Source organism: Macrotis lagotis, chromosome 1 (genome assembly GCF_037893015.1).
Source record: "Macrotis lagotis isolate mMagLag1 chromosome 1, bilby.v1.9.chrom.fasta, whole genome shotgun sequence".
In the NCBI taxonomy this organism is placed as follows: Eukaryota; Metazoa; Chordata; class Mammalia; order Peramelemorphia; family Peramelidae; genus Macrotis; species Macrotis lagotis.
The window spans coordinates 311,352,560-311,379,698 of record NC_133658.1 but is presented as its reverse complement, the minus strand read 5'-3'; the positions used below and the strand labels follow the sequence as shown (position 1 = coordinate 311,379,698).

Sequence of the window (27,139 nt, the reverse complement as noted above, 5' to 3'; positions counted from 1 at the left end):
AAAAATTAAAAAACAGGCTATTATTACTGTTATAATGGCAAGCCTATGTTTATAATCTGTCCTATTTTTTCTTTAAAATTCATGAATGTACTATATTGATTCACATTCATAAGCAGAAATAAATCTAGTTCCATTAGACCTGAGCAGGTGAAATTACTATTGCTCCACCTTACACCAATATTTCAAAGGTTTTTCCTGACCTGTCCAAATTAATACTGCAATGCAAAATCTGTAGGTAAGACCATTAATCATTGCAGTATTATATGACATTTACTTACTTTTTTCTGTTTTTCAATTGGTTAGTCTAATTACACCTGAGACTCTTCCAGAAAAGTGGTAAATGCAAACAGATTAAAATACATGTAAAAAATAGCAAAGAAGCAATAAGCTTCTTCTATCTCAAATGAATTTTTCCATTAATCTTTAAGGTGGTCAAATATTATATACTTCACTGACTAATTATTACTCAGAATGCAATTATAAAAGATTAAAGAGGAATTAAGATTATATATACAAACATATACATAATGGCCCACTTTATTTTCTTTTCATTTATATCATCACCAATCTTACCTCACTCAACTCAAAATAAAATACTTGGCCTCTAAAAGATATGTGCAGTTTTCTTCATTAAATATTAACTTCAATCAATTTGGTCACTATTGTTCTCTCTGATACAACAACACTATCCATGAATGAAGAGATCAGATGTTTAATCAAAAGGCATTGAACACAATGTTTGGTGAATGAATGAATAAATATCAAAGAAAACATTTGTTAAAATGGAAAAACTCTGAAAAACTTAGGCAGCATACAAATTGTTTCATTATTAATTCTTAGCAGATTAAATACTAAGTAAAGTCTCTTTCAAAAAATACAGCCTTCATCTAAGTTTATCTGACTTTGTTTTTTTGTTACTGAGTTTGCTAATAGATTAATACATATATATCCATGTAGTTAAATGTAGTTAATGTAGTTAAAAAGGTGTGAATGTCTTCATGTTCATAATCAAAGTATAATGATAAAATTGGTTTAATCATAAGTTCCCAAACCTGATTTGGATTCTGTATAAAAAGCAGAATTACTAAGTCAAAATTGTAGAATATTTATCAGTATCACATAATGGAGAATGAAACCTGGAGTCAGCAAGACCCACCTGGTGAATCTTCACTAATACTGCCAACATCCTACATTGAGTATTCTTCAGAGTCAAAGCACATTACTGTTTAAGGTTTCTAACTGAAACTCATTGTCTTTAAACTATCCTTGATATACACACTTAGCCCTCTCAGTGTGAGCACTATTGCCTGATTCACCTTCCAATGACATCTATTTCATTATGCCACTTTCTGCTCAAGAACCTAAGAGGAAACCAACTGTCCAAATTATTATCATGCTATATACACAATGGGGCCTAATTTCAATGCAAAATGCAAACACTGACTGATCTGGAATCAGGAAGAACTGAGTTCAAATCCAACTTCAAACATTTATCAGCTGTAAGATCCTGAGCAAATACTTTAACCTCTGCTACACCAGTTGCTTCAATCATTAAATGGGGATAATAATAATCCCTTCCCTTAGAATTGTTGTAAGGATCAAATGTTTATTTGTAAAGTGCTTATATTTGTAAGACACAGACTATATGCAAGATGAAATGCAGGCTAGATTAATGCATAAAGGTCCTGTTTTAGCCTCTGAAGTTGGAGGTATAAATCTTGTTTTTGGTATATTCTAGTAATGTGACTAGGAGGAATCACTAACGTTTTAGTGCTCCAGGCAATCAAGATATTAAGTAAAGATAACTACCTGGGGACTCCCCATAATGAAAGCAAAATAAAGGAATGTGCAAGACACCATGGTAGATATTTTAACGAATGGAAGAATGAAAAACTGAACCCAAAGAGATGATGGCAGCAAACCAGCATGATAATTCAATATGTAAACAAGCATTATTAATATGCTAAATTTCTCCCTAAAATTCCTGTCCATGAAATTTTCTTTGGGGGAATCTCTTAATCTTCACTGTCAGAGGAACTAGTGAAAAAAATCATCCTAACTTTATTACTTAAAAGATATATGAAAAATTAATAAATCATTGGATTTGCACCAACTTTCTGAAATAATTCCAAGAATGTCAAAACCTCTATAGCAACATTTCGACATGATCAAAAATATTTACTGCTAAATCCTGCTTTAGAAAAGTAAATTCCATTCAAAAAATGATTTTGGAACTAGACTTGTCTTTTTGTTAGTATTTTAATTTTAACTTTAAAGGTGACATGATCACAATACTAAGGTACTTAGCCACTTAAAGCTTTGTTTTCTTTCCCCAAAGAATTTATTTAATGAAATCAGCTCAAGTTATAATGTGCTTTGAATCAATACATTTACGGTAAAAGGAAAAACTACACACAGAATACAAATGGAACACTAAGCATTGCTTTACCTGGTCCTAGACTTTTAAAAATTACCAAAAAGAAGAACTTGTTCCTCAATTCAATGTCAGCATGAGAATTGTTTAATTGAGAATGTTGTTTAATTAAGAATTAGGTCAGAACACCTAAATATGTTATCATAAAGGTTAACCTGTGCTCAAATGAATGTCTCAACTATAATAGTGCTTGACCTTTTCAGTGACATTCATGCAGTTACTATAAAGGGTGATGAAGGATTAATCTACTTCCCTAAATCTCCTGGGTTACCAGAGAGAATACAGAAATCATGCAAGATGAGAAAACAAATGTTTTATTTAGAGAGCTCCTGAAGAAATACAGTATTGAGAAAAAAATGAACAAATTCTGACTTTGGCAGTAGGACCTTCTGTGGCCTGGGATTTACTTTTCCTAGTAGTAAAATGTAAGAGAATGTGCTGTTTTTATAGCTAGACCTTATTATGTACCTGATGTAGCATTAGGAAAGGTTTATAAACTCAAAGTCCTATGATGCTAGATTTTAATGGAACTGGAATCTCAATGAGGTGGGTAAGAGCAGATTATAAACCATCCACTGCTTATCCTGAGCAATTCCTGTTCCTGTGCTCTTCAAAGGAACTCTATGTGCTCTTCATAATTCCTTCATAGGAACTATACCCAACAAACTTGGAGCCTTCATTTAAGACTCTTAAAATTATAAAGTGCCAGTACAACATGTAGGATTTTCCTTATTCTTGCTACATAGCAGTTTATCATTAGCAAGATATTTGTTCCCACCAAGATTTTTTCCATTGCTATTTGGGTGACATGCAGTCTGGATTATTTGTAGATTGTAACAAGGGTAAAACTCGTCATCCAGATGTTCCTTTTTTTAGATAGCATTGTACTAATAATATCAACCCCTTGAATACTGCAGAGGTTCAAATAAACAATTAAAAGAATTTGTCTCCAGAAATTCACAAAGGAAAAATTAAGCAGATGAAGAATAATTATTTCCTGGATTATTATATGTAGTTGTATGGATAATTCACTTAGTAAATCAGTGTACACACACAAACATCTTATAGTGATGGGAATTATAAGATCATGGACTTAACTCCAACACACACCTATACATGTCCATATCACCCAATATTCTACCATTCCACTCTCCCTCTGCTCTGCAAGTTCTCAAGTTTCATGATCCTGAGCTCAGAGTTAGCCTCTCAGGGCACATATGAACTAAACTAACCATTTCCCTGAGCAGCTGCCAGGTGCCATTAAGATGATTCTGTCCAGACCTCCTATATGCAGATCATCTAGTGGCTATGTCAAGGAGAAAGGACTGTGAACTTGGAAGCAGTGACTGGTGGGTAAGAACCCACCTCATTTTAAAGTGATCCAGATGAGCAATCATGGATGAATTGTAACCTGGATCTTAAGTATCATCACATTATCTTTTCTGCTTCATATCCACTAAGCTCTCAAAACATGAGAAAGGAAGGAAAAACATAAAAGAAGTTTTAAAAAAATGAACATAATATGTATTCAGTGTTTTTCCCCCTGGATGTGGATGGCATTGTCCATAGCAGGTCTCTCAGAGTTGTCCTTGATCTCTAAACTACTGAGAGGTGCTGCATCCATCATAGTTGGTCATCTCATAATATTGTTGTTAATGTGTACAATGTTCTTTTGGTTCTGCTCAACAATAATAATTGTTGATCTTTCTATCTTTCCAGTTACTTAAACTTTCACAACTTTGGTGTCATCATTGATTTCTCCCATCTCATATCCAATCAATTGTCAAAACCTGTCATTTCTACTCTTATCATACTCCTTCTTTCTATTCATACAACCACTACTGTAGTTTAGGTCTTTGTCAATTGCTATTGTAATACCTTCCTAATTATTTTCCCTGCCTCAAGTCTCTCTTCACCTGAAGAAATGTAATTTCCTCATTCAATGGCCTTTTCTCAGGCCTCCTCCTTGATCTTTATGTAACTTTTGAAACTATCTGATATATTCTTTTTGATTCTATGATGCAGTTTTCTTCTGGTTTTCTGCTTACCTGTTTGCCTGTACCTTGTTAGGCTCCTTTTCTAGATCATTATTCTATTTTTGTACACTTAAGCAAGGGTGGTTCCTAGCTTCTGTACTGAGTCTTTTTCCTCTCTATTGTTTCTCTCTCATCAGTCTCAATGATTCCTGTGTATTCAATTATTAATGATATGCAGATGGTTTTTAAATCACTATATCATCTGAAATTTGTTGTGTGAAAATAAAACTCCTTATCTTTCTCCCTTAATTTGTCCAATTTACAAATATTCAAATAACATCTTTGTTTCTTCTCTTTCTCTCACACCCTCTTATCTAATCAGCTTCCAAGTACTATCAATTTTATTTCTACAACTTCTTTCTTATATGTTACTCTTCTCTCAATTTACATGGCCACCATAATAGTTCAAGTCCTTATCACCTCTCCTTTGTTATTATAATAGTCTGCCTCCAGGGAAGACCTCCACCTTTCCAACCTATCCTCCCCATAGCTGTCAAATCATATTTTTAAAATACAGGTTTGACCATGTCACTCTTCCACTTCAAGAGTCTCCATTAATTTTGATTATCTGTATGATAAAATACAAATACCTAAAACTGGCATTTAAAGACCTCTATAATTTGACTCCAACTGACCTTTCTAACTTTATTTTGTGTTACTTCCCTTTACATTTGTGTCAATCTAGTAGTTTTTGAATTCAAAAATCTATCTCCATTATAGGCTACTTTGTCCCTGGAATGCCTTTCCTCCCTCTTCAAGCCTTACTTTCTCTCAGTGTTCTAGCTACCAGTATTTATTTTTCAATTCAACTCCCTTTATTTTTTTAAATGATATTTTACTTTATTTTTCCAAATACATGCGATAGTAGTTTTTCAACAATCAACCATTTGCAAATTTATGAGTACCACATTTTTCTACCATTCTTTCTTCCCTCCTTCTCCCCATAGTGGTGAACAGTCTGGTAAAAGTTGTATATATACATTTGTGTTTAATATATTTCCATATTAGTCATATTGTAGAAGAGGAATTAGAACTAAGGGGAAAGGAAAAAAAAACCATGAGAAAGGAAGGAAAAACATAAAAAGAAGTTTTAAAAAAGTGAACATAATATGTATTCAGTTTTTCCCCCGGATGTGAATGGCATTGTCCATAGCAGGTCTCTCAGAGTTGTCCTTTATCTCTAAACTACCGAGAGGTGCTGCATCCATCATAGTTGATCATCTCATAATATTTTTGTTAATGTGTACAATGGTTCTGCTCAACTCACTCAGCATTAGTTCACGTAATTCTTTCCAGGCTTCTCTAAAGTCCCAACCACTCATGATTTTTTATAGAATAACAGTACTTCATAACTTGTTCAGCTATTCTTCAATTGATGGCCATTCCCTTAATTTCCAATTCTTTGCCACTACAAAAAGTACTGCTATTAAAAAGTTTTAAACATGTGAGAATTTTCCTTTTTTCCTTTTATTGTTTATTTGTTGATCTTCTATCTTTTTTTTTTGTAATATTGACTAAGTATTGGTTTTGCTAGCTTAAAGGGTTTGAACAATTTTATTGGTCTTTGAGCATAATTTCAAATTGTTCTCCAGCATGGCACCAACAATGCATTAATGACCCAGTTTTCCTATATCATCTCCAAATACTGATCATTTTCTTTTTTTTTTTTTGTCATCTTAGTCAATCCAAAAGGTATGAGGTTAATTTGCATTTCTCTAAAAATAATGTTTTTGGGGGGCGGCTAGGTGGCGCAGTGGATAGAGTACTGGCCCTGGAGTCAGGAGTACCTGAGTTCAAATCCGGCCTCAGAAACTTAATAATTACCTAGCTATGTGGCCTTTGGCAAGCCACATAACCCCACTTGCCTTGCAAAAAACCCAAACAAACTATAATAATAAAAATAATGTTTTGGAGCATATTTTTTTTTTTCATTTCTTAAGGAATGCATTTATTGCTTCTATTTCCACATCACTATTTCACATTATTTCCAGGTCCTTCTCCCAGGCCCAAGGGTTGATGGGAAGACTCTCCCAAGAAAGCCCCCGGTCCCAGGCTAACCTGGCCCAGTCCAGCAAGGCCACTGTGCAGTGTTCAAGAAGGAAGGCAGCTGATCCAGTCTGAAAAGGGGGTTTTGTCAGGTTGGGGTGAGGATGGTGGAGGGACCCAGGAAAGTCAATCCCTGGACTGGGATGGGGCTCAGAGATAGAGGGCTGGAGCTGCTAACTTCCCCCTTTAGAAATAAAAATAGCTTCTTTTGATTTGAGTCTTTCTTTTTGAATTCATTTAAAATCAGACTGTGGTCCCTTACTGTGTTAAGGTTTCAGATGGAAGGAGAGGTTGGAGCTCACTTGGAAAGGAGAGGAGAAATGAGGCTTCCACTCTTGCCCCTCCTCCCCTAAAAAAAAGTTCTTTTTCAACATCTTTTGTAGGAGGTGAGGAAAACACAAGCCAACCTCATAAGCAGGAAGAGGGAAGCTCATCTCCGACAGGAAACCCTACTGTGACCCTATCTTCCTTCTCTTCACCCAGTCTTCACTCAAGGGCTCAGGCCCAACCCAAAAGGGGTTGGGGAAGAGATGGAGAGACAATGAGAATTGGTCCAGGGCAAGGGATGGGAAGATTCTTACTTCACAATCCCCCAACCCTAGACACCCTTTTGAGAAGCCCTCAGCTGAAGAGAGAAGGATAGAGGGGTGAAGAAGACTCCTTCCCCATCTACCCTGACTTTCAGGCCTGAGAAACTTGACTCTCTTCAGCCTCCTTTACTCAGGAGATGAGAACTGTAGAACATCATCAATATTGGAAGACAGACCTCAAACAGCCTGTTCTGGCCCCCTCATCTGACAAATAGAGAAGTTGAGGCTTGTCCAAAGCCACAGGGTGAGTCAAAGAGAGAGTTCAGATAGGAACAAAATTCTCCCAAGATAAGACAAAAATCAGAGAGCAGAAGGGGGTGATGATAACGAAAGGGGTTGGATAAGGGAGGGGAGGGGAACATGGGAGGGCCCTCAGCCTCAATACCCTTCCTCTTCCCTATAATAGTGGTATTCAGGGGGCTCCGCAGAGCTAGGGCTGTCACCTGGCCCCATCCCTGGCCCATCTCCGGTGGGACCTTGGGGACAGTATTTGGGATCATAGATCTGTCGCCCCAGCCAGAACACCTGCCCACTTTGGTTGGCACCCTGGGTATAACCCATCTGCAGAGACATGGAGGTGTTATCACACTTGTCTGTGCCCATCTTGGTGTCATAGATATGTCACCTGGTGCCTGGGGCTGTCATGCCAACCTGACTGGCACATTTGTTGGTCCCCATCTGCAAGCTGATAGTTGAGTGGTCCATTGGGGCCAGGATCTGGTTCTTAGGGTCATACAGGTGTCTTCGGGTACCATAGGCTGTCATACCTGACTGGCTGGCATATTTATTGGTGCCCATCTGGAGGCCAATAACACACTGCCCGGCCTTCAATTCGGCATCATCAAAGTTTCGTTCTTGTTTCTCTGAGTACTTGACTCCAATGTCCACACCACTCTGTAGTCCTTTTGTCTTGGTCTTGCCAGCCAGAGCCAGAAGTGATACTTGAACCTGAGTCATATTTCCACTTTCAAAGAGGTCATTGGCTTCAATGAGATCCACAGGGTTCATGCCATAGTTAACCATGGCCTTCATGAAATTGGAGAGATTTTCCAGCTGGTGCCAGTTCTGTTGTGAGCGATTAATCTTGGGCATGGAGCCAGGCTGTAGTTTGTTCATGAGAGTGCATAGGATGATGCCATCTTTGAGTCCCTTCTGGAAGTCTGGCCCAATGCTGAGTTCTGTGAGACCCTCGATCCAGCCCCTCAACTCACCTTCCACTTGTGGATCATACTTGGACTGGAGTCGGTTCTTGACTTCGGCGGGCAGGCCGTAGGACGGGCCCTTGTAAACTGAGTGGAGCTCATGGCGCGGCGGAGCGGAGCCGGGCAGGGGGGCGGCCGGATGGGACCAAGCCCTGGAGCATATTTTCATGTGACTGTATATATGTATATATCTATGTGTGTGTGTGTGTGTGTGTGTGTGTGTGTGTGTGTGTATAATTATATATAGTTTTAATTTCTTTATCTGAAAACTGCCTGTTCATATCCTTTGAACATTTACCAGTTGGGGAATAACTTGTAATCTTATAAATTTGATTCAATTCTCTCTTTATTTTAGAAATAAATCCTTTATTAGAGACCAGCTGTGAAAACTATTTTCCAGCTTTCTATTTCCTTCTAATTTTTGCTGCATTGGTTTTATTAGTGCAAAAGATTTTTAATATAATCAGAATCATAAAATTTGCAATTTGTAATGTTCTCTATTTCTTGTTTGGTCACAAATTTCTCCTCACCCCATAGATTCAAAAAACAGAGTATTTCTTGTCCTCTTACTTGGTCTCTAGTATTACCCTTTATGTCTAAATCCTGTAACCATTTTGACCTTATTTTATTATAGGACATGAGATGTGAGTCTGTGCCTAGTTTTTGCCATATTATTTTCCAGTTTCCCCAGAAGCTTTTGTTGAATAGTGCATTTTTATCCAAGAAGTGAGTATCTTTTGGGTTTGTCATAAACTAGATTACTTTGGTCGTTTACTACTGGCCCATTAACTCTATTTCTTAATCAAGATTTTATGACTGCTGCTTTATAATACTGTTTTAGATCTAATTCAGCTAGGTCACCTTCCTTTGTATTTTTTTCCATCAATTCCTTTGATTTTCTTGACCGTTTGGGCTCCAGATGAATTCTGTTACTCTTTTTCTGGCTCTGTAAAATAGTTTTTAGGTAGTGTGATTGATATGGCATTGAAAAAGAAATTTAATTTGGGTAGAAATGTCATTCTTATTATAATAACTCTAACCATGAGCAACAGGCATTTTCCCCAGTTGTTTACATGTAACTTTATGTGTGTGAAAAGTTCTGTAATTGTGTTCATATAGTTTCTGGGTTTGTCTTGGGAGGTAGATTCCCAAGTCCTTTGTTACTTTAAATGGAATTTCTCTTTCTATCTCTTGGTCTTGGATTTTATTGCTCGTATATAGAAATACTGATGATTTATGTGGGTTTATTTTATATCCTGCTACTTTGTGGAAGTTGTTTCAAGCAATTTCAGTTGATTTTTCTATATACCATCATATCATCTGAAAAGGGTGAAAATTTTGCTTCCTTATTGCCAGTTCTAGTAATTCCTTTATTGCCAAACCTAATTCCTCTAATTTCTTTTTATTCTCATTGCTAAAGCTAAGATTTCTAATACTATATTGAATAATGGACATTCTTGTTTCATTCTGATCTTACTGGAAATGCTCCTGGTTTATCCTCATTACAAATAGTGCTTGTTGATGGCTTAGATAGATACCTATTATTTTTGAGGAAAACATCATTTGTTCCTATATTCTTTAGTGTTTTTAATAGGAATGTGTTTTATTTTGTCAAAGGCTTATTTTTTTTAGCATCGATTGAGTCAATAATGGATGTCAACACTGTCTCAAGAAATCATATGATTTCTATTAGTTTTGTTATTGATATGGCTCTACTTAACCTGGTATAAATCTCATTTCATCATTGTGTATTATACTAGTAATAACTTGCAATCTCTTTGGTAACATTTTATTTAAAATTTTGGCATCAATGTTTATTAGGGAGATTGGTCTATAATTTTCTTTGTTTTGGCTCTTCCTGGTTTAGTTATCAGAACCATATTGGTACCATAAATGGAATTTGGAAGAACTTCTATTTTTTAAAGTAGTTTATTTGGAATTGGAATTAATTGCTCCTTGTTAAATTGCATTGTATATGATTGCAGTGGAATATTACTGTCTTATAAGAAATGATGAGCAGATGGATATCAGGAAACCCTGGAAAGACTTATATGAACAGATAAAAAGAAAAGTGATCAGAACCAGGAGAACACTGTGCATAGCATCAACAATATTGTATGGTAAATAACTGTGAATGACTTAGCTATTCTCATCAAAACAATGATCCATGAAAGTTCCAAAGGATTCATGATGAAAAATACTATACACCTCCAGAGAAAGAACTAACAGTCTGAATGCAGATCAAAGCATACTATTTTTCACTTTCTTCATTTTTTTCAAGGGTTTCCCCACCCCCTTTGGGTCCGTGTTTTCTTTCACAACATGACTAATATAGCAATATGTTTTGCATGACTTAAGATGTATAACCTTTAACAAAGTGCTTATTGTCTCAGGAAATGAGGAAAGGGAAGGGAGAGAGAAAATCTGGAACTCAAAATTTTTAAAAAATAAATTAAAAAAACTTCCTTTACATTTAACTGGGGAAAAATACAATATTGTTTAAAAATAAAATTAAACAACTTAGGAAGTCACAAAAGATGAAGTCACTAAAAAAAATGAATTATATTGAATACAGTTGTGAATAAGTATTGAGCAATGCATTGCAAATTTGCAATAATCTGCCAGCTCAGATTTTGTATCTTTGTCAGAAATTACTGCAGGTTTCAACTTCAGGAAATGGAAAGCATGTTAACAAAAAGGAGTCTGATGTCTATCTTAAAACAAATAGCCTATTAATGCCTTTTAATAATCCACTTACAATGTTCCAGGTTATGGGGATACATCTCTTTGGCACTGCCTTTCTTTTCCCACAGTTGACATTGTTCTCGCTTTTTCCAAATTACTCAGTATTTGCTTCTCTGTGTATATGGCTCTAGTAGAACATAAGTTTCTTAAGGAAGGAACTGTTTTTGTATTCTGGGTGCCTTTATACATTTGTTGAATTGACTTGAAACCCCAAAGACATAACAGTGTTTCTGCTAGAGTCATTTATTAATAGGTAGTCATAAAAAGTCACTATAAAGAAAAAATAAAACTATTAATGTAGATGTAAAATGAATCAAATTGAATATAATATAAATTCTCTATACTAATAGCTCTTTGAGTAGGGATAACTTATTCTTTATATCTGTATCCCCATAACCTGGCACATGGCAAGTGCACTAATATAAGATGTTGATAGATTATTTGTTGGAAGATAGACATCGAATTCCTTTTTGTAACATGTTTTCCATTGGTATTATATTAATATTAAAAAAAAGTCTTTCAGTGGCTTTTAGAAGTCTACAAATGCTGTCATCAAAACTGTCTAGTACTGGTTAAGAAATAGAGTGGTGGGATCAATGGAATAGGCTAGGTGCAAAAGAAATAGCATGAAATGATTATAGTAATCTACTGTTTAATAAACCCAAAGAGTCCAGTTTCTGGGATAAGAACTCTCTCTTCAATAGAAATTGTTGGGGCAGCTAGGTGGTACAGTGGCTAGAGCACCAGCCCTGAAGTCAGGAGTACCTGATTTCAAATCCGGCCTCAGAAACTTAATAATTACCTAGCTGTGTGGCCTTGGGCAAGCCACTTAACCCCCATTGCCTTGCAAAAAAACTAAAAAAAAATTGTTGGGAAAATTGGAAGTTAGTATGGCAGAAATTTGGATTAGACCAACACCTCACACCCTATACCAAGATAAGATCAAAATCAAGGATTTAGACATAAAAGACAATATTATAAGCAAACTAGGAGATCAAGGAATAGTTTACCTGTCAGATCTATAGAAAAGGAAGCAGTTTATGACCAAGAAAGAGATGGAGAACATCACTAAAAACAAACTAGATAATTTTGATTACATTAACTTAAAAAGCTTTTACATAAACAAAACCACTGTAACCAAGATCAAAAGAAATGTAGTAAATTGGGAAACAAGTTTTACAACTAGTATTTCTGACAAAGGACTCATTTCTAAAATATATAGATAACTGAGTTAAATTTATAAAAAAACAAGCCATTCCCCAATTGACAAATGGTCAAAGGATATGCAGAGGCAATTTACAGATGAGGAAATCAAAGCAATTCATAGTCATATGAAAAATAGCTCTAAATCATTACTGATTAGAAAAATGCAAATCAAAGCATCTCTAAGGTATAACCTCACACCTCTCAGACTGGCCAATATGACCAGAAAAGACAATGATCAATGTTGGAAGGAATGTGGGAAATTTGGGACACTAATACATTGTTGGTGGAGCTGTAAACTGATCTAACCTTTCAGGAGACCAATTTGGAATTATACCCAAAGGGCAATAAAAATTGCATACCCTTTGATCCAGTAATACTAGTACTGGGTATATTTCCTGAAGAGATCATGAAAAAGGGTGAAAACATCACCAGGATAAAAAATTTCATAGCAGCTCAGTGTGTGGTGACAAAGACTAGGAAATCAAGTGAATGTCTATCAATTGGGGAATGGCTGAACAAATTGTGGTATACAAATGTAATGGAAAACTATTGTTTTATTAGAAACCAGGAGGGATGGGATTTCAGAGAAGCCTGGAAAAACTTGGATGAACTGATGCTGAGCGAGATGAGCAGAACCAGAATAACATGGTACACCCTAATAGCAACATGGGGTGATGTTCAACTTTAATAAACATGCTCATTTCATTAGTGCAATAATCAGGGATAATTTTAGGATATCTGTGAAGAAGAATATCATCTGGATCCAAAGAAAGAATTGTGGAGTTTAAACAATGACCAAAGGCTATTACTTCCAAAAAAAAGTTATCTTATGTATTATGTAATTTTGCTAGCTTTCATATTTCATTTTTTCCTTAAGGATATGATTTTTCTCAATGTATACATGGAAACAAAGTAAAGATTTTCAGACTGCCTTCTGTGGTGGGTGGGGGGGAGGGAAGTGAGGTTGGGGGAAAAATTATAAAATTAAAAAAGAAAAGAAGTCTGAATACTAAAGGAAAGAAAAACCTAAAAAACCTATTTCATATCAATACCATTTAAAAAACACAAGCTTAGGGGTTGGTAGGTTTTGCAGTAGATAGAGCACCAGCCCTGGAGTCAGGGGTACATGAGTTCAAATCCGACCTCAGACACTTAATAATTGCCTGGCTGTGTGACCTTGGGAGTCACTTAACCCCACTGCCTTGCAAAAACCAAAAACCAAAACCAAAACCCCCCCCCCAAAAAAAAACCCCAAAACCAAATCCCAAACCACAAGCTTAGCAAGTTTCATTCTAAGGGGAATCCTATATATGTATAAAGATTAGTTACACACACAACAGGACTACATGTCCAGCAAGAGAAGTTTGATGTTGCTTTTGATCATCTGTCACAAGAATATTCAGTTGAAGATATTGATGAATGTGAGGTTGTAATAAGATAATTCCATAGGTAAACTCACTCATACCAACACAATCTCAAGAACTCATCTGCCATTAAAAATCTCTAGATATACTGAGTTTTACTTAGTCTCTTATATAGCATGGACACAACCCTTGTTTTTACAAGATGGTTGGTATTTTCATAAAGATTAAAAAATATAGAAATTGAATAATCTATGAGATGTTTCAGAACTGCTTTCCTTGGGAGGGAAACAATTTACATACAGTAGGTAGATCTTCTTTGGGATGTGATGCGTAGGTATACTGCAAACTATATTAGAGTAGGAGTCAGGAGATCTTGGTATTAATCACAATTCTGCTCTTAACTGCATAGCTTTCAGTTCTTCTCTGGTACTCAGTTTCCTTCTCTAGAATTTTGTGTAACATTAGCCATAGATTTTGGGGTCTTAATGTCATTTGATTCAATTCAGTTCAACCCAATACATTAAATGCCTTCAATGTTTCCTTTACTGAAAATAATAATCCTTTAAATTTGTGTAGTGGTTTACAGTTTCAAAGTTCTTTCTCACTTATTCCCTCATTTAATTCTCCTAACAATCTGATGGAGTTGTCTAGAAGGAACTGATAGTCTTTCTAACCTGCCAGGGTCAGGGAATGGCTAAAAATTAAATTCAGTTGGAATGTCGAGTTAATGAAGGGGAGTAGTGTGAAATAAATTTGGGTTAGTACGTAGGAGTTGAACTGTGGAAAGCCCTAAATATTAGGATGAGGAATTTCTATTTTATCCTAAAAGTGATGGAAAGTAACTGAGTGTCTTTGAATAAGTTAGTGATATACATAGTCAGATTTGTGCTATAGCAATTTTATATTGAAAGCTTTGTGAAGAACAAATTGGAATGAGGAGAGAAGGCAATCATGGAGAGTAATTAAGAGTTCAGCTGTTAAAGGATCAGACTCTATATCAGAGTGGTGGCTATATGAGTGAAGAGAGGACTACCTAAGTATCTGGGAAATGAGAATGTAATATCTTTTCTTCCCTCATCTATGATCTCCTTCTAAAAGTTTCTTTTTTGCTGACTGAGGAAAGTGAGTGGAAGGGTAGATTGTGATAGCTTCCCTTCAAATGTCAACCCTAAATTACAATTTAAAAACTTTATAATGTCAAGGATATGAATAACTGAGGTATCAATATTCTATTAAATAAATGTAGAAATATAATTTCCCAGGTGATACTAGGATCAGAATTTCATACATGATACAATGACTATATTTTACTCAGAAAAAAGTTAAAATAATCAAAGCTGCTTTATTACTATTCTATTAAATGCTCGCCTTCAAACACTGCAACAATTTAGAGGAAAATAATCTACATTTTCTATATACATGTTTATAAATTTTCTGAAAGAACCATACTGTGTTTGGATGTGGCAAATATATAAAGAACCCAATTTTCCATAGGGGATCAACTGGAGTATGAGTAGTGAAAATTCCTGGAAATATTATAGAAACAGGTCACAATTTTCTGCTTTCCCAATCAAACTTCACTTTAATTCTGAGATTTACAGAAAGGGGGACAATTTCTCTTATTTATTATTTTTTTTTATCCTTCTGTAGTGAACAATTTACAGTTTGTAGTAGGAATGTTGGCTGAAGCACCAGGTGACCCCTGCCAAAACACACACGCCTCATTTCTTTAACCACACAGCCATGGAAAGTTGAAATGGATTTATTAGCATGCTCTGAGATTTCAAATTTTAGTTGTGTTCTAAAAGTCATTATCTTTGTCTAATCCTAGGCAGAATTTTTTTTTTTTAGGTTTTTGCAAGGCAATGGGGTTAAGTGGCTTGCCCAAGGCCACACAGCTAGGTAATTATTAAGTGTCTGAGGCCAGATTTGAACTCAGGTACTCCTGACTCCAGGGCCAGTGTTCTATCGACCATGCCACCTACCCATGCCACCCCCTCCCCACTCCAGCAGAAATTCTAATACAACTTTGTCATTCATTATTTATATAGCATCCATTAGGTAGTTTATTACCAAAGTGGTAACCCATATCCCAGGAGCTTTCACAGTCACAGTGTTTGACACTGTCATTTTACAGCAGAGAAAACTGTGACCCAGAGTAGGGAAGTTAACTTGCCTAAGTTGCAAAGTAAAATTAGTCACAATTGGAAATATTTGTTTTCATGTTTTCCTCATTAGAATGTGATCTCTTTGAGAGGACTCTGTTTTTCCTTTTCCTCCCAAGCATAGTGCCTAGGAACATCAAGCATTTCATAAATGCTTGTTGATTACCTGATTTACACAATTGAGTATAACTCAAGTCTTATGACTTCCTATTCAAGAACAATTTCCACTAGTTTGTCTAAAAAGATTTTTACAAAATATTAATGAAATGCATAAAATATAATTTATTCTAGAGGGTGATTCATTTAAGGAATTAAGAAAAACAAAACTGTAATTAAAACTTTAAATTTGTACTGACATTATGCTTGGAGCTATATGAAGCAGAAAGGTTATCTCTGAATAAATAAGGTAAAAACATGGCTACTATAATATGAAATTCATAAATTTTCCTCCCCAAATTTTCTGGCATCTAGAGTACATTGGGTACTTTGCTTTTTTTTGAATTATAAAGATTTTATTTATTTTGGGTTTTACAATTTTTCCCCTAATCTTACTTCCCTCCCCGCCACAGAAGGCAATTTGCCAGTCTTTACATTGTTTCCATAGTATACATTGATCCAAACTGAATGTGATGAGAGAGAAATCATATCCTTAAGGAAGAAACATAAAGTATAAGAGATAGCAAGATCAGACAATAAGATATCAATTTTTTTTTTCTAAATTAAAGGTAATAGTTCTTGGTCTTTGTTCAAACTCCATAGTTCTTTTTCTGGATACAGATGGTAATCTCCACCACAGACAGCCCCAGATTGTCCCTGATTGTTGCACTGATGGAATGAGCAAGTCCATTAAGGTTGATCATCATCCCTATGTTGCTGTTAGGGTGTACAGTGTTTTTCTGGTTCTGCTCATCTCACTCAGCATCAGTTCATGCAAATCCCTCCAGGCTTCCCTGCATTCCCATCCCTCCTGGTTTCTAATAGAACAATAGTATTCCATGACATACATATACCACAGTTTGCTAAACCATTCCCTAATTGAAGAACATTTACTTGATTTCCAATTCTTTCCCACCACAAACAGGGCTGCTATGAATATTTTTGTACAAGTGATGTTTTTACCCTTCATTGGTAGACTTTGTGAAGAATTTATAGGCAGACATGGACAAAAGTAAAACAGGTTGGAGATGCATTGATGAGTAGTGTTATGTGCCACTGAAGAAAATATTTTTGATCAATTAAGATAATAAATATATAGAAGAAATATCTTCAAATGCTATGATTCTATGATAATTGTCTATGCTATATATAAGGATTGTCAAAGACAATATACAAAAACACAGCTTCTTGCTATGGAAGCCAAGTTACTATCTTCTAAATTGTTCTAGATCTGTTGTTTTGCATATTATTATTTACTATTCATTTCCAATATTATAACAAAATTTTCTATTAATTACATGTGATGCCTAGCTAACAAATAGTCATGGATGCTTTAATGTTAAATATCTTGAATATAAAACACGGCTGCTAGAGCAGTTTTATTATACTGGTGAAATTCATATATCATGAGTGAATAAACACAGGATAAAAATACAGTCAATTTCTCCCTGTCTTTTTGACTTTCAGCTACTGTGCAAAAGGGTGGATTATAAAACAGAAAGAGCCAAACAATTCCACTGAGAAGTAGACCAGGATTATTACTTACCTTTTCTATCATTCTTCAAGTCATAATTAAACCCTAAGTATATTGCACAGAATTTATTTGACCAAAAATTTTTTGATAAGAATGTCATGCTATTATTAAACAGGATTAATTTTTCTTATGAAATGTTTCATTGAATGCTTTTAAAGGTATGATCCCATTTTACCATATAGTAGTATTTATCATGTATGATGAAAAACACTACTACATCAGGAGCCTTAAAACCTGGGTTCTAGTTCTGGTTCTCTCCCTTTACTGTGACCCTGGATGAGTCACTTAATTTTTCTCTGTATGAATTTTTTAATTGTAAAAGAGATAATAGCAGAGATATTAAAATCACAGATATACACATTTTTTCAAAATGCCAAGGAGGATGAATCTGATTAAAATATCATTGGGAAATATATAACAAAATATAATTATAACATATATTATGTCAATTTGTGATTTTCTAAGTCAATAGGAGGCTGAAGAGATTTGTTTCTATTATTATTATTATTATTATTATTATTATTACCATTATTATTTTAGGTTTTTGCAAGGCAATGGGGTTAAGTGGCTTGCCCAAGGCCACACAGGTAGGTAATTGTTAAATGTCTGAGGTTGGTGCTCTATCCACTGCATTACCTGGCTGCTCCCAAGAGATTTGTTTCTATTTGAGTTTGATACTGGATTACAGTTATCAATCCATCTGTGGTGGGCTTATTGAAGGTGATGGGAATATTGATAATTTAACAATGTGGGAGGAGATCAACAAGATTATATATGAAATGGGAAATGTAAACCAGACATGCCTTGAATAATGTATGCCCTATCTTGATAATGATATAGCACCCCTGCTGATAGCTTAGAGCACTGGAGGAGAGAGAGAGAGGGGTCACTATTCCTCCATATGACAAGATCCTCACCTCACTCTGAGTGTTGTGATCTGGATCAAGGAGGGAACAAAGAGATGTCCATGGATTGGCTACACTGACCACAATCGTTATTTGATCATGTGTATCCTTGCCTTGTATTTGACAACTGTCTCTTTGCTACTAAATAAGCCTATTTAAGTTAGGAGACCTATTACTAGTCATCTCTATCATATTGTTGAGAGCATAAAATGAGAGAATGGATGAAAAAGTTTGGAAAACTATTAAGTACTTCACAAATAGAAAGGATTATTATTATTAATAAAGAGTATGCTGTTGGGTTCTTTAGTCTGTGTCATATCCAGAATTTTCTAATAATTTGCAAGTGAAATCTCTTAAATTTCAGAGCAAATAATAGTGTTTTTGATGTTTAAGTGAAGACCAATTATTATGAATTTTCAATACTTTATCTTTTTCTGGACTGGTTTTTTACAAAAACACAACAATAATATTAGATACATGTGGCTACTATTAGCAGGAGTCAAAATTAAATCTGCTTAAGATGATTTCAGTTTCCAGTCACTCCAGAAGTAATAACCTAAGGTATTAATACTCATATGAAAAATTGGATGTATCATGTTCTTAAAGGCAACTGATGAAGAGATTCATATAAGATTTCTTAGTCATGCTGTAGGGTGCTGCTACTAATGACAATTATTTTTCCCAACTGGTTCTTATTTGATGCCAAAAACACATGTGGCTGCATATAATGAAACATTACGTGCATAAGTTATTCAATGCTAGAAAATGAGTTCAAATTTCCTATCATGAGTGAATAAACACAGGGTAAAAATGCAGACAATTATTTCCTGTCTTTTTGGCTTTCAGGTACTGTGCATACATGCACCTTCCTTCCTTGGAAATCCAATCAGACATTCATCTGAATTGCTTTCCCTAAGCTTTCTCTAGTATTTTAATAAATTAGGCATTGTTTGCAGAAGGTGTAGACAGATACATATCTTAAACTTTTGCAAGGCATACTTTGTTCTTTTTCAGTAATATTCTGAATATTCTTTCTACTTGTACAACTATCAAATTAAAAGAACACCAGATTTCAGGTTTAAGTCAGAGTAATCAGAGTTTAAATTCCTTTGTGACCTTGGGCAAAGGGATTTAATTTTTTTGATGCCCAGTTTCCTCAACTGCAAAAATAAAGTGCTAGACTAAATGGCACGATAAGTCTATCTTAACAGTTTTACACCTGTAATACTATGATACTATTCTCTTAAAAGCAATTATTCTCCATTTTTAAACTTGCCATTGAAAGGTATATCAAATATGTGATGAAATTACTCTAATAACTTGTATAATTCTATTTAAAATACATATTATTTCTGCTACTAAAATATTAACTAAAATGTCCCATGGAATGACTTTTAGTAGGAAATTTTTAGGAGTAATTTATGTTCTTACATGGGTTACTGTTTTATATTCATTCTGTTTCTTGCTTTTTTGGAGTGCTCCATGAATCTACTTTTCCTTTTAACTATACCAAATTATTCCGATGGCTACTATTTTATAATATAGGTTGAGGTCTAAAAGTACTATATTCCTTACATTCAAACTTTTTTTCTTTGTTTCCCTTGAGATTTTAGACCTCATCTTCTTCTAAATGGGTTTTTGCTTTGCATGGGTATAAAAAGTGTCTTGTTTAAACGAAATGGGTATTGTGCTAGATTTAAATTTTTTTTGATTAAATTGGCACAGCCTACAGTTATGGCCATGTCTCACTAATTCTTTCCCTTACTTCCATAGGAAAGTTTGAAGTTGCATTTCTAGAAATCTCGTGTGTATGTGTGTGTTAATTAGGATATTTTATTTATTTTGTAGTTACTCTGAGTGGAATTTCTTCTATTTATTTTTGTTTATCTTAATATCCCGTGTAAATGGTAATAATTTCTGTGTATCTTACAATTTGGAGAGCTATCTAGGCCAGTGGTATTAAACTCAGTTAGAAATAACAGGGATCAATAAGAATCCTTGTGGTTTTATGTTGACTTAGAAAAGTACATATTTTTAAAATTTATTTTGCTAAATATTTCCCAATTACATTTTCATCTGGTTTGGGGCACCTTTGGGAATGTCATGGGCTGCATGTGAGTTGTGTGTTTTAAACCTCTGATTTAGGATACTGACAGGATAAATGGCTTGTCCTAGGTTACAGTGACTGCTAAAAGTGTATCTGAAGTAGGATTTGAACCCAAATCTTCCTTGCTTTGAGCTAAGTATTTTTATTATTCTGTTGCTATTCTGTATATTAATACTTTCTTGAAATAATTAATCATCTCAATTAGCTTCTGTGTTGATTCTCTGAGGTCTTAAAAGAACACATGTTTTCATTTGCATCTAGGCATATTTTATTTTCTTTTTGCTAATTTGATAATTTTAAGTTTGTTCTCTTATCTGATTGCTATAGATGGCATTTCAGTGTACAAAATAATAGAGAGGGTGGGATACCCTTGACTTATCTATATTTCTTTTGGGAAAGCTTCTGATATCCCTCCATTGAAAATAATGCCAACATTTGGTTTTGAATATATCTCAGATCATTTTAAAATTGATTTTCCAGAGTAAGTTTCTTGGTTTTTAATGTTTTTTTAAATGTGAGTGCTGAATTTGGTCAGCCTTTTTCTGAATTTATTGACATAATCCTGTTGTTTTCTTTATCTTTGTTATTTGTATTATTATTATTATTTTTTTAGGTTTTTTTTGCAAGGCAAATGGGGTTAAGTGGCTTGCCCAAGGCCACACAGCTAGGTAATTATTAAGTGTCTGAGACCGGATTTGAACCCAGGTACTCCTGACTCCAGGGCCGGTGCTTTATCCACTACACCACCTAGCTGCCCCTCTCTCTGAGTCATTTCTAATGAGAGTTAGGCTCACTCACTCCCCATCTCTTTCCCCTTTTCCACTCCACTGCAAATGCTTTTTCTTGCCTCTTTTATGTGAAATAAGTTAGCCCATTCTATCTTTTCCTTCCAAGGCTTCCTTATTTTTCTTACCCCCTCCCCCATCAACTTGCTCAGTTTCTTCTGACATTGGGTTGTTATGCTTCTATTTGCTGTTGTTGGTGTTATTTTTTATTTAGTCATTATATATTTTTGAAGTCATTCATTCACTTCCCATGTGTAATAGGATATACGATTGCCACCTGGTGAGAAGCTCAAGACCAGAAATACATGAGAGCTGGGCAAGTAGAACAAGATTTAGCACTTGGACATGTGACTATGACTATATCATATGAATTTTTTTTCTTGGGATTTATGCAGAGAAAAAATGTCCATCTCTCATTCTGGTCTAACCTTTCCATAGAAAGGTTAAATACCTCAAGCTACCTATTTACCACAGTTCTCTCATGAGGTTGAAAGAGAAGGAAAGGCAATAAACACAAGCCAGACATGTGCTAAGCTCTTCACAAAAATTATCTCATATTATCTGAGAGTTGGAATTCCAGTGGAAAAAGGCCATCCACTTATGCTTGCTGTTATGGCATTCCTGTTGCTACTGCTATTGAAGCTTCAGTGGGCACAGCAAAAGAAAAACTAGTGCAGATCTTATGTGAGTGTAGAACAGGTTTTTTTTTTTTGTTTTTGTTTTGCAAGGAAATGAGGTTAAGTGTCTGAGACCGGATTTGAACCCAGGTACTCCTGACTCCAGGGCCTGTGCTTTATCCACTGCGCCACCTAGCCGTCCCTTAGAACAGGGTTTTTAAATCTTTTTTGTGTCATAAATCCTTTCAGCAATCTGTTGAAGTCTTTTAAGAATAAAGTTCTTAAATAAAAAAATACATATGCATATATGTATGTATATATGATTACAAAAGAAACTCATTATATTTAAATGTGATGATCAAAAGGTGTGGGGGGGGATTAGAACAGACTGGTAACTATCATGTAATGTCCAAACCAAGGTGATCTCAACAGTAAGAGATTTTTTGAATATTTTCTTTTTGTGTTTGTTTATTTTTATTGATAACCTTCCAAGCAGATCTCAATGAGTTTCAAAACTGCAATCCTTTCCTTTATTCACTCTCCCATTTACTATTTGGGAGGAGATGCTGAGGAAGGGGAGCCAATGAGGTAAAACAGTTATTTTACAATTTTTCTTTTTGAGAATTTCTTTATAGTTTTCTTTTGCTATGCTACTTTTGTAGCATAGTTTTGTTTTGTTATATCTTTTATAATGATTTTACTTATTTAACTTATCTTTTGTGATAGCAAAGAATTGGAAACAAAGTAGATCTTATTGATGGGAAAATGCTGAAACAAGCTATAGTTTTTAAAATCAATGGATTACTGTGCTATAATGATGAAAATGATGAATAGAGAAGCACGAATTAAAAAAACAAAGTTAGCAGAAAAAGGAAAACAATACACATGAAGAGAACATCATAGTAAATGACAGAAAAATAATTTAAAACACACAAACCCAAAGTGAAACTTAATGTTGTGACAAAAAAAGATCATATAGAGATCAAACTTGGTCACAAACAAATTAGAAAAAAGCTCCCCTTGCTCTTTTGCAAGAGAAAGAATCCATGATTGTAAATTCTATCATTACACTGTTTTGATGTGATGATTAGCTGATTTTTTTCTTTCTTTCTCTTAAAATTTTTTTTGTACTAAGAAATGGTTCTCTGGGAAGAGACTGCAAAAGAGAGGGATAAAGTGATAATATTTATTTCTTTATTAAATTTATTTTAAAAACTTAATATACTTTCATTATTTATGTCTTTAATAAAAAGTCAATCTTCTAAGTCTGGGGTGTCCAACTTTTTAATTCTCTGGGCCTCATTACCCAACAAAAACTGGACAAGGGCTACATACAGAATTCATTACCCATTCATGAAAACAATGCAACCCACACCACTATTTATTAAATACAATACCAAATACAACAAGCAAGGCAGATTGGATACACCTATACTAAGTCAATCTAATATAATGAAGTTAGTCACTAGGGACAATAAGGTTTCCCAAGCAAGGTATAGGGGCTCAGAGCTAAGATGAAATTTTCTTATTAAAGTTTTTTTGGAATATATTTCAGATCATATTCTTAGATCTATAAAGGGTCTGAGATCAGAAAACTTGGGTCAGTAAGTAGAAGCAAATGATGGTCAATATATATATATTTATTTACTTTACTCCCTAACTGGTTAATTGAGTTTACTTCACTGTAGGTGGCAAAAAGCAAGGAAATGAGCCAGATGTGGAGGGGTATAGATTTGGCAGCACCACCAAAGTCCATATAGTATAATACATATCAACCTTTGCATTTTAATTCTTACTTTTTTTGGCATATTGTTGTTTATAGTAGATTTTGCTAATTTTCTTTCTATCTATTCTTTCAATTGTAAGGTCGTCACCTTGTCCATTTAACAAGTTTTGGCAATTTAACTTTCTTATCTTTTCATCTTGACTTGGATAGTTACCTAGTTAATCAATTTTATTTTTTTAAAAATGTTTTTGGTTTGATCACTTCTATAACCTTTACCTTCAAATTTCTTTACTTTGCCTTTATTGAGATGTCTTCTTTTACTGTCTCTGCAGTCTTTGATCACCCTCTTCTTGATACTTCTTTTCTAAGTTTTTAAGATACAGATTACTCCTGCATCACTCCTGGTTTTCCTATCTCTCTGATCACTCCTCAGTATCCTCTGTGTAATTTTATGTACACTAAGTGTGCATAGCAGGATCCTCCAAAGCTCTATTCTAAGCCTTCTTTTTCCTCTACAATATTTCACCTGGTGATCTTATTAGCTCCCAGTGAATTTAATTATCATCTCTATATGCAAATGACTCTCTCATCTACCTAGTCCTTCCTTCTCTCCTAACTATTAGTCTAGAATCTCCAACTGCCTATAAGACATCTCCATTTAGATGGCCTAGTATACAATTTAAACTCATTGGGTAAAACTGAATTCATTATCTTCTTCCTCCCTCATATTCCTATTATTGTTTAGTGGACCACCATTCTTTTGGTTACCTAGGCTTAAAACTCAGTCATCCTCGACTCAATTTTCCCTCCACTGCTCTCTCCATAATCTATTGAAAGTTCTATTGATTTTACCTTAATAATATCTCTTAAATATGCTCCCTTTTCTACACTTCTACTGATTTGGTGTAGGTTTTGGTCATTTTTAGCTTGAACTATTGATAGGTCATCTTGGTTGGCCTCCCTGCCTCAAGTCTTTCTGCACTCCTTCCACTCAAGCTCTCAAAGTAATCTTGAAATATAGGCCTCACCATGTCACCACTTCTCTCATATTCAATAAACTCCATAGGTTCCTTATTTATAACCTTTAGGAATCAATATAAAATCCTCTGTTTGGCATTCCTGTCCCTTGCTTATCTTTTTATACCTTATTTTCTCCCTTTTTCCTGCTTCCACCCCCTTACCAATCCATAACCTGTGATCTAGTGATCCTGGTATCTCTGTTTTTTCCCCTCACACAAAAAACTACTTCCTAACTGTGCATTTCCAAGTGTGTTTTCAAGACTGGAATTCTCTCTACTCAACTCTGTCTCTTTGCTTCCTTAGGTCTCAGCTAAAATTCCATCTTTTACAAGAAGTCTTTCCTGTTGATCTCCTGTAATGCTATTTGCCATCCGTTTGAGATTATTTCCAATTTATCCATTATATACATTTTGTTTGTATCTCATTGTTCACATTTTGTCTCTCCAATTACACTGTGAGCTCCTTGAGGGCAATGACTGCTTAACCCAGTGCCTGGTACATAGTATGTATTTAATAAATGTTTGGTGACTTGCTTGACTATTTCAGTATTATTATATATAAAGTATATATTTGTTATTTGTCTTTCATACTTTTTTATGATTTCTTTCTGCTCAAGCACATGATCACTGCTTGTAAGGTGTTGTGGAATGATGGATAGTTGCCTTTGGAGTAAAGAATGAATTAGGATATTACCTCTGACATTTACTAGCAGTATGACCCTGGGGCAAGTGACTTAAATTTTCTTAGTCTTAGGTTTCTTATCTGTAAAATGGGGATAATAATAGCACCTTTCTCATATGGTTGTTGAGGGGATCCAATGAGGTACCAGAACCAAAATGTTTTTCAAACTTCAAATGTATAAATGCTTGGTATTATTATTATTTTAAGATTTTAAAAAAAAGCATTAATGGTCTACTCATGGCTCTGTTCTTTGATGATGTGGTCTATTATTGTTCATTCCGCTGTTCAAGGATCTAGATCATGGTCTGTCTTCTTGATGTAACATAAACTGAACTGGCTTTTTAACATGTACTTAAAATTTCAAGTTGAACTGAGGTACCCTCCAGAGCAGAAATCAAGCTGTTAATTTTTTTTTAGGTATTTTTTTTTTTTGCAAGGCAATGGGGTTAGGTGGCTTGCCTAAGGCCACACAGCTAGGTAATTATTAAGTGTCTGAGGCTGAATTTGAACTCAGGTACTCCTGACTCCAGGGCTGGTGCTCTATCCACTGTGCCACCTAGCTGCCCCCCAACTGTTAATTGTAACAGTCGGGTGATGAAGTCAGTTTTTGGTAAGGGACTACAATGCAGTTGAAACCTTAAAACTTCTAAAAATATGTTATGAATATGAGTAAAAGATAGAAATCTCTATTTATTAGAACTTATGTACAAATCGTTACAGAAATGCTCCAATAAATGGTTCTCTGAGGGTAGAGCATTTACATTCTAATGGATGATGTTTACAACTTTCTCTGGTAGAATTTTGTATTTCAACCATAGCTCATGATTTAATTGTGTCCAGGAACACTGCTGTAGTGATGTCAACATGTTTGTGTTTACCAATTTGCAATTCTCATAAAAGTGAATCTTAGAAAGTCATGATATAAAGCCTTAGACTGACAAATAATCAAACTATAATTGTATTTAAATGGACTAATTTGACATGGTTTGAAGAAGAATATGCACTGAAGTAAAGGTGAACTAGACAAGCCAAGCATGAGTGGAATTAAAATTAAATTTAATAGAAACTTTAAAATTTCAAGCTCTCCGTAACAAGGATACAAAGTATTATATACAATCTTGTTTCTCCTGTTCTTTGGTAAAGAAAATGTTAATGTCTATTGATATTTGCTAAGTTTATAATATTAAAGAGGAAAAATAAGAAATCAAAGCAAAACTTGGTTTAATTGAAATATATTGCAGGAAAAGAATGTTAAAATGGCATTTTTCCTTAACCATTGTATAAATACAATCAGTTTTTGTTGTGAGATAACATTCTCTTTAACCTAGTTTTAATAAATGGCTTGAGGTAAAATTTTCAAGAGGCAGAATGATGAGTATCAATAACAATCATGGCTTTTTGAAAGCTATAGCTTGAAATTCATGAGATGATAGGGTAGGCCATATTTAAGTACCCTGAAAATTAAATATATATTAAGAAAAGTTAATAGAAGTATGGTATTGAGTCTTCTTATTGAAAGAGAATACATATTCTAATATAAAAAGAGAATTCTGATATGTTTATTCTTTTGTACATTTACAAAATATATTTTCTGAATTTTCCCAAACTTAACCTTACTATTTCATAACAATGAAAGGAAATACTCACCAATCACTTTGACAAAATAGGCATCTGCTTCAAAGTTATTTTTTAGTGTGTGGATAGAAAAATCATTCTTTGTATAACCTTTACTTAGAATAATGATGTCTAAGATACCCTGAGGGAAAAACACACAGATCAAACCATAAAGTTAAAAAGGTGCCAAACTAATAACAAATGAC

At 34.5% G+C, this 27,139-nt stretch overlaps 1 protein-coding gene and 1 pseudogene across 4 annotated transcripts in view; both read right to left on the bottom strand.

The window, feature by feature from the left end:
• Positions 1 to 27,139, bottom strand: part of ITFG1 (integrin alpha FG-GAP repeat containing 1) — a 294,898-nt gene that overhangs the window by 83,344 nt on the left and 184,415 nt on the right. For all 4 annotated transcript variants that reach the window (XM_074211415.1, XM_074211416.1, XM_074211417.1 and 1 more), the window contains one exon: positions 26,967 to 27,075. In XM_074211415.1, coding sequence (XP_074067516.1) covers positions 26,967 to 27,075 — 109 coding nt within the window. The remainder of the gene's footprint in view (positions 1 to 26,966; positions 27,076 to 27,139) is intronic.
• On the bottom strand, positions 3 to 13,201 carry LOC141505520 (calponin-2 pseudogene; annotated as a pseudogene).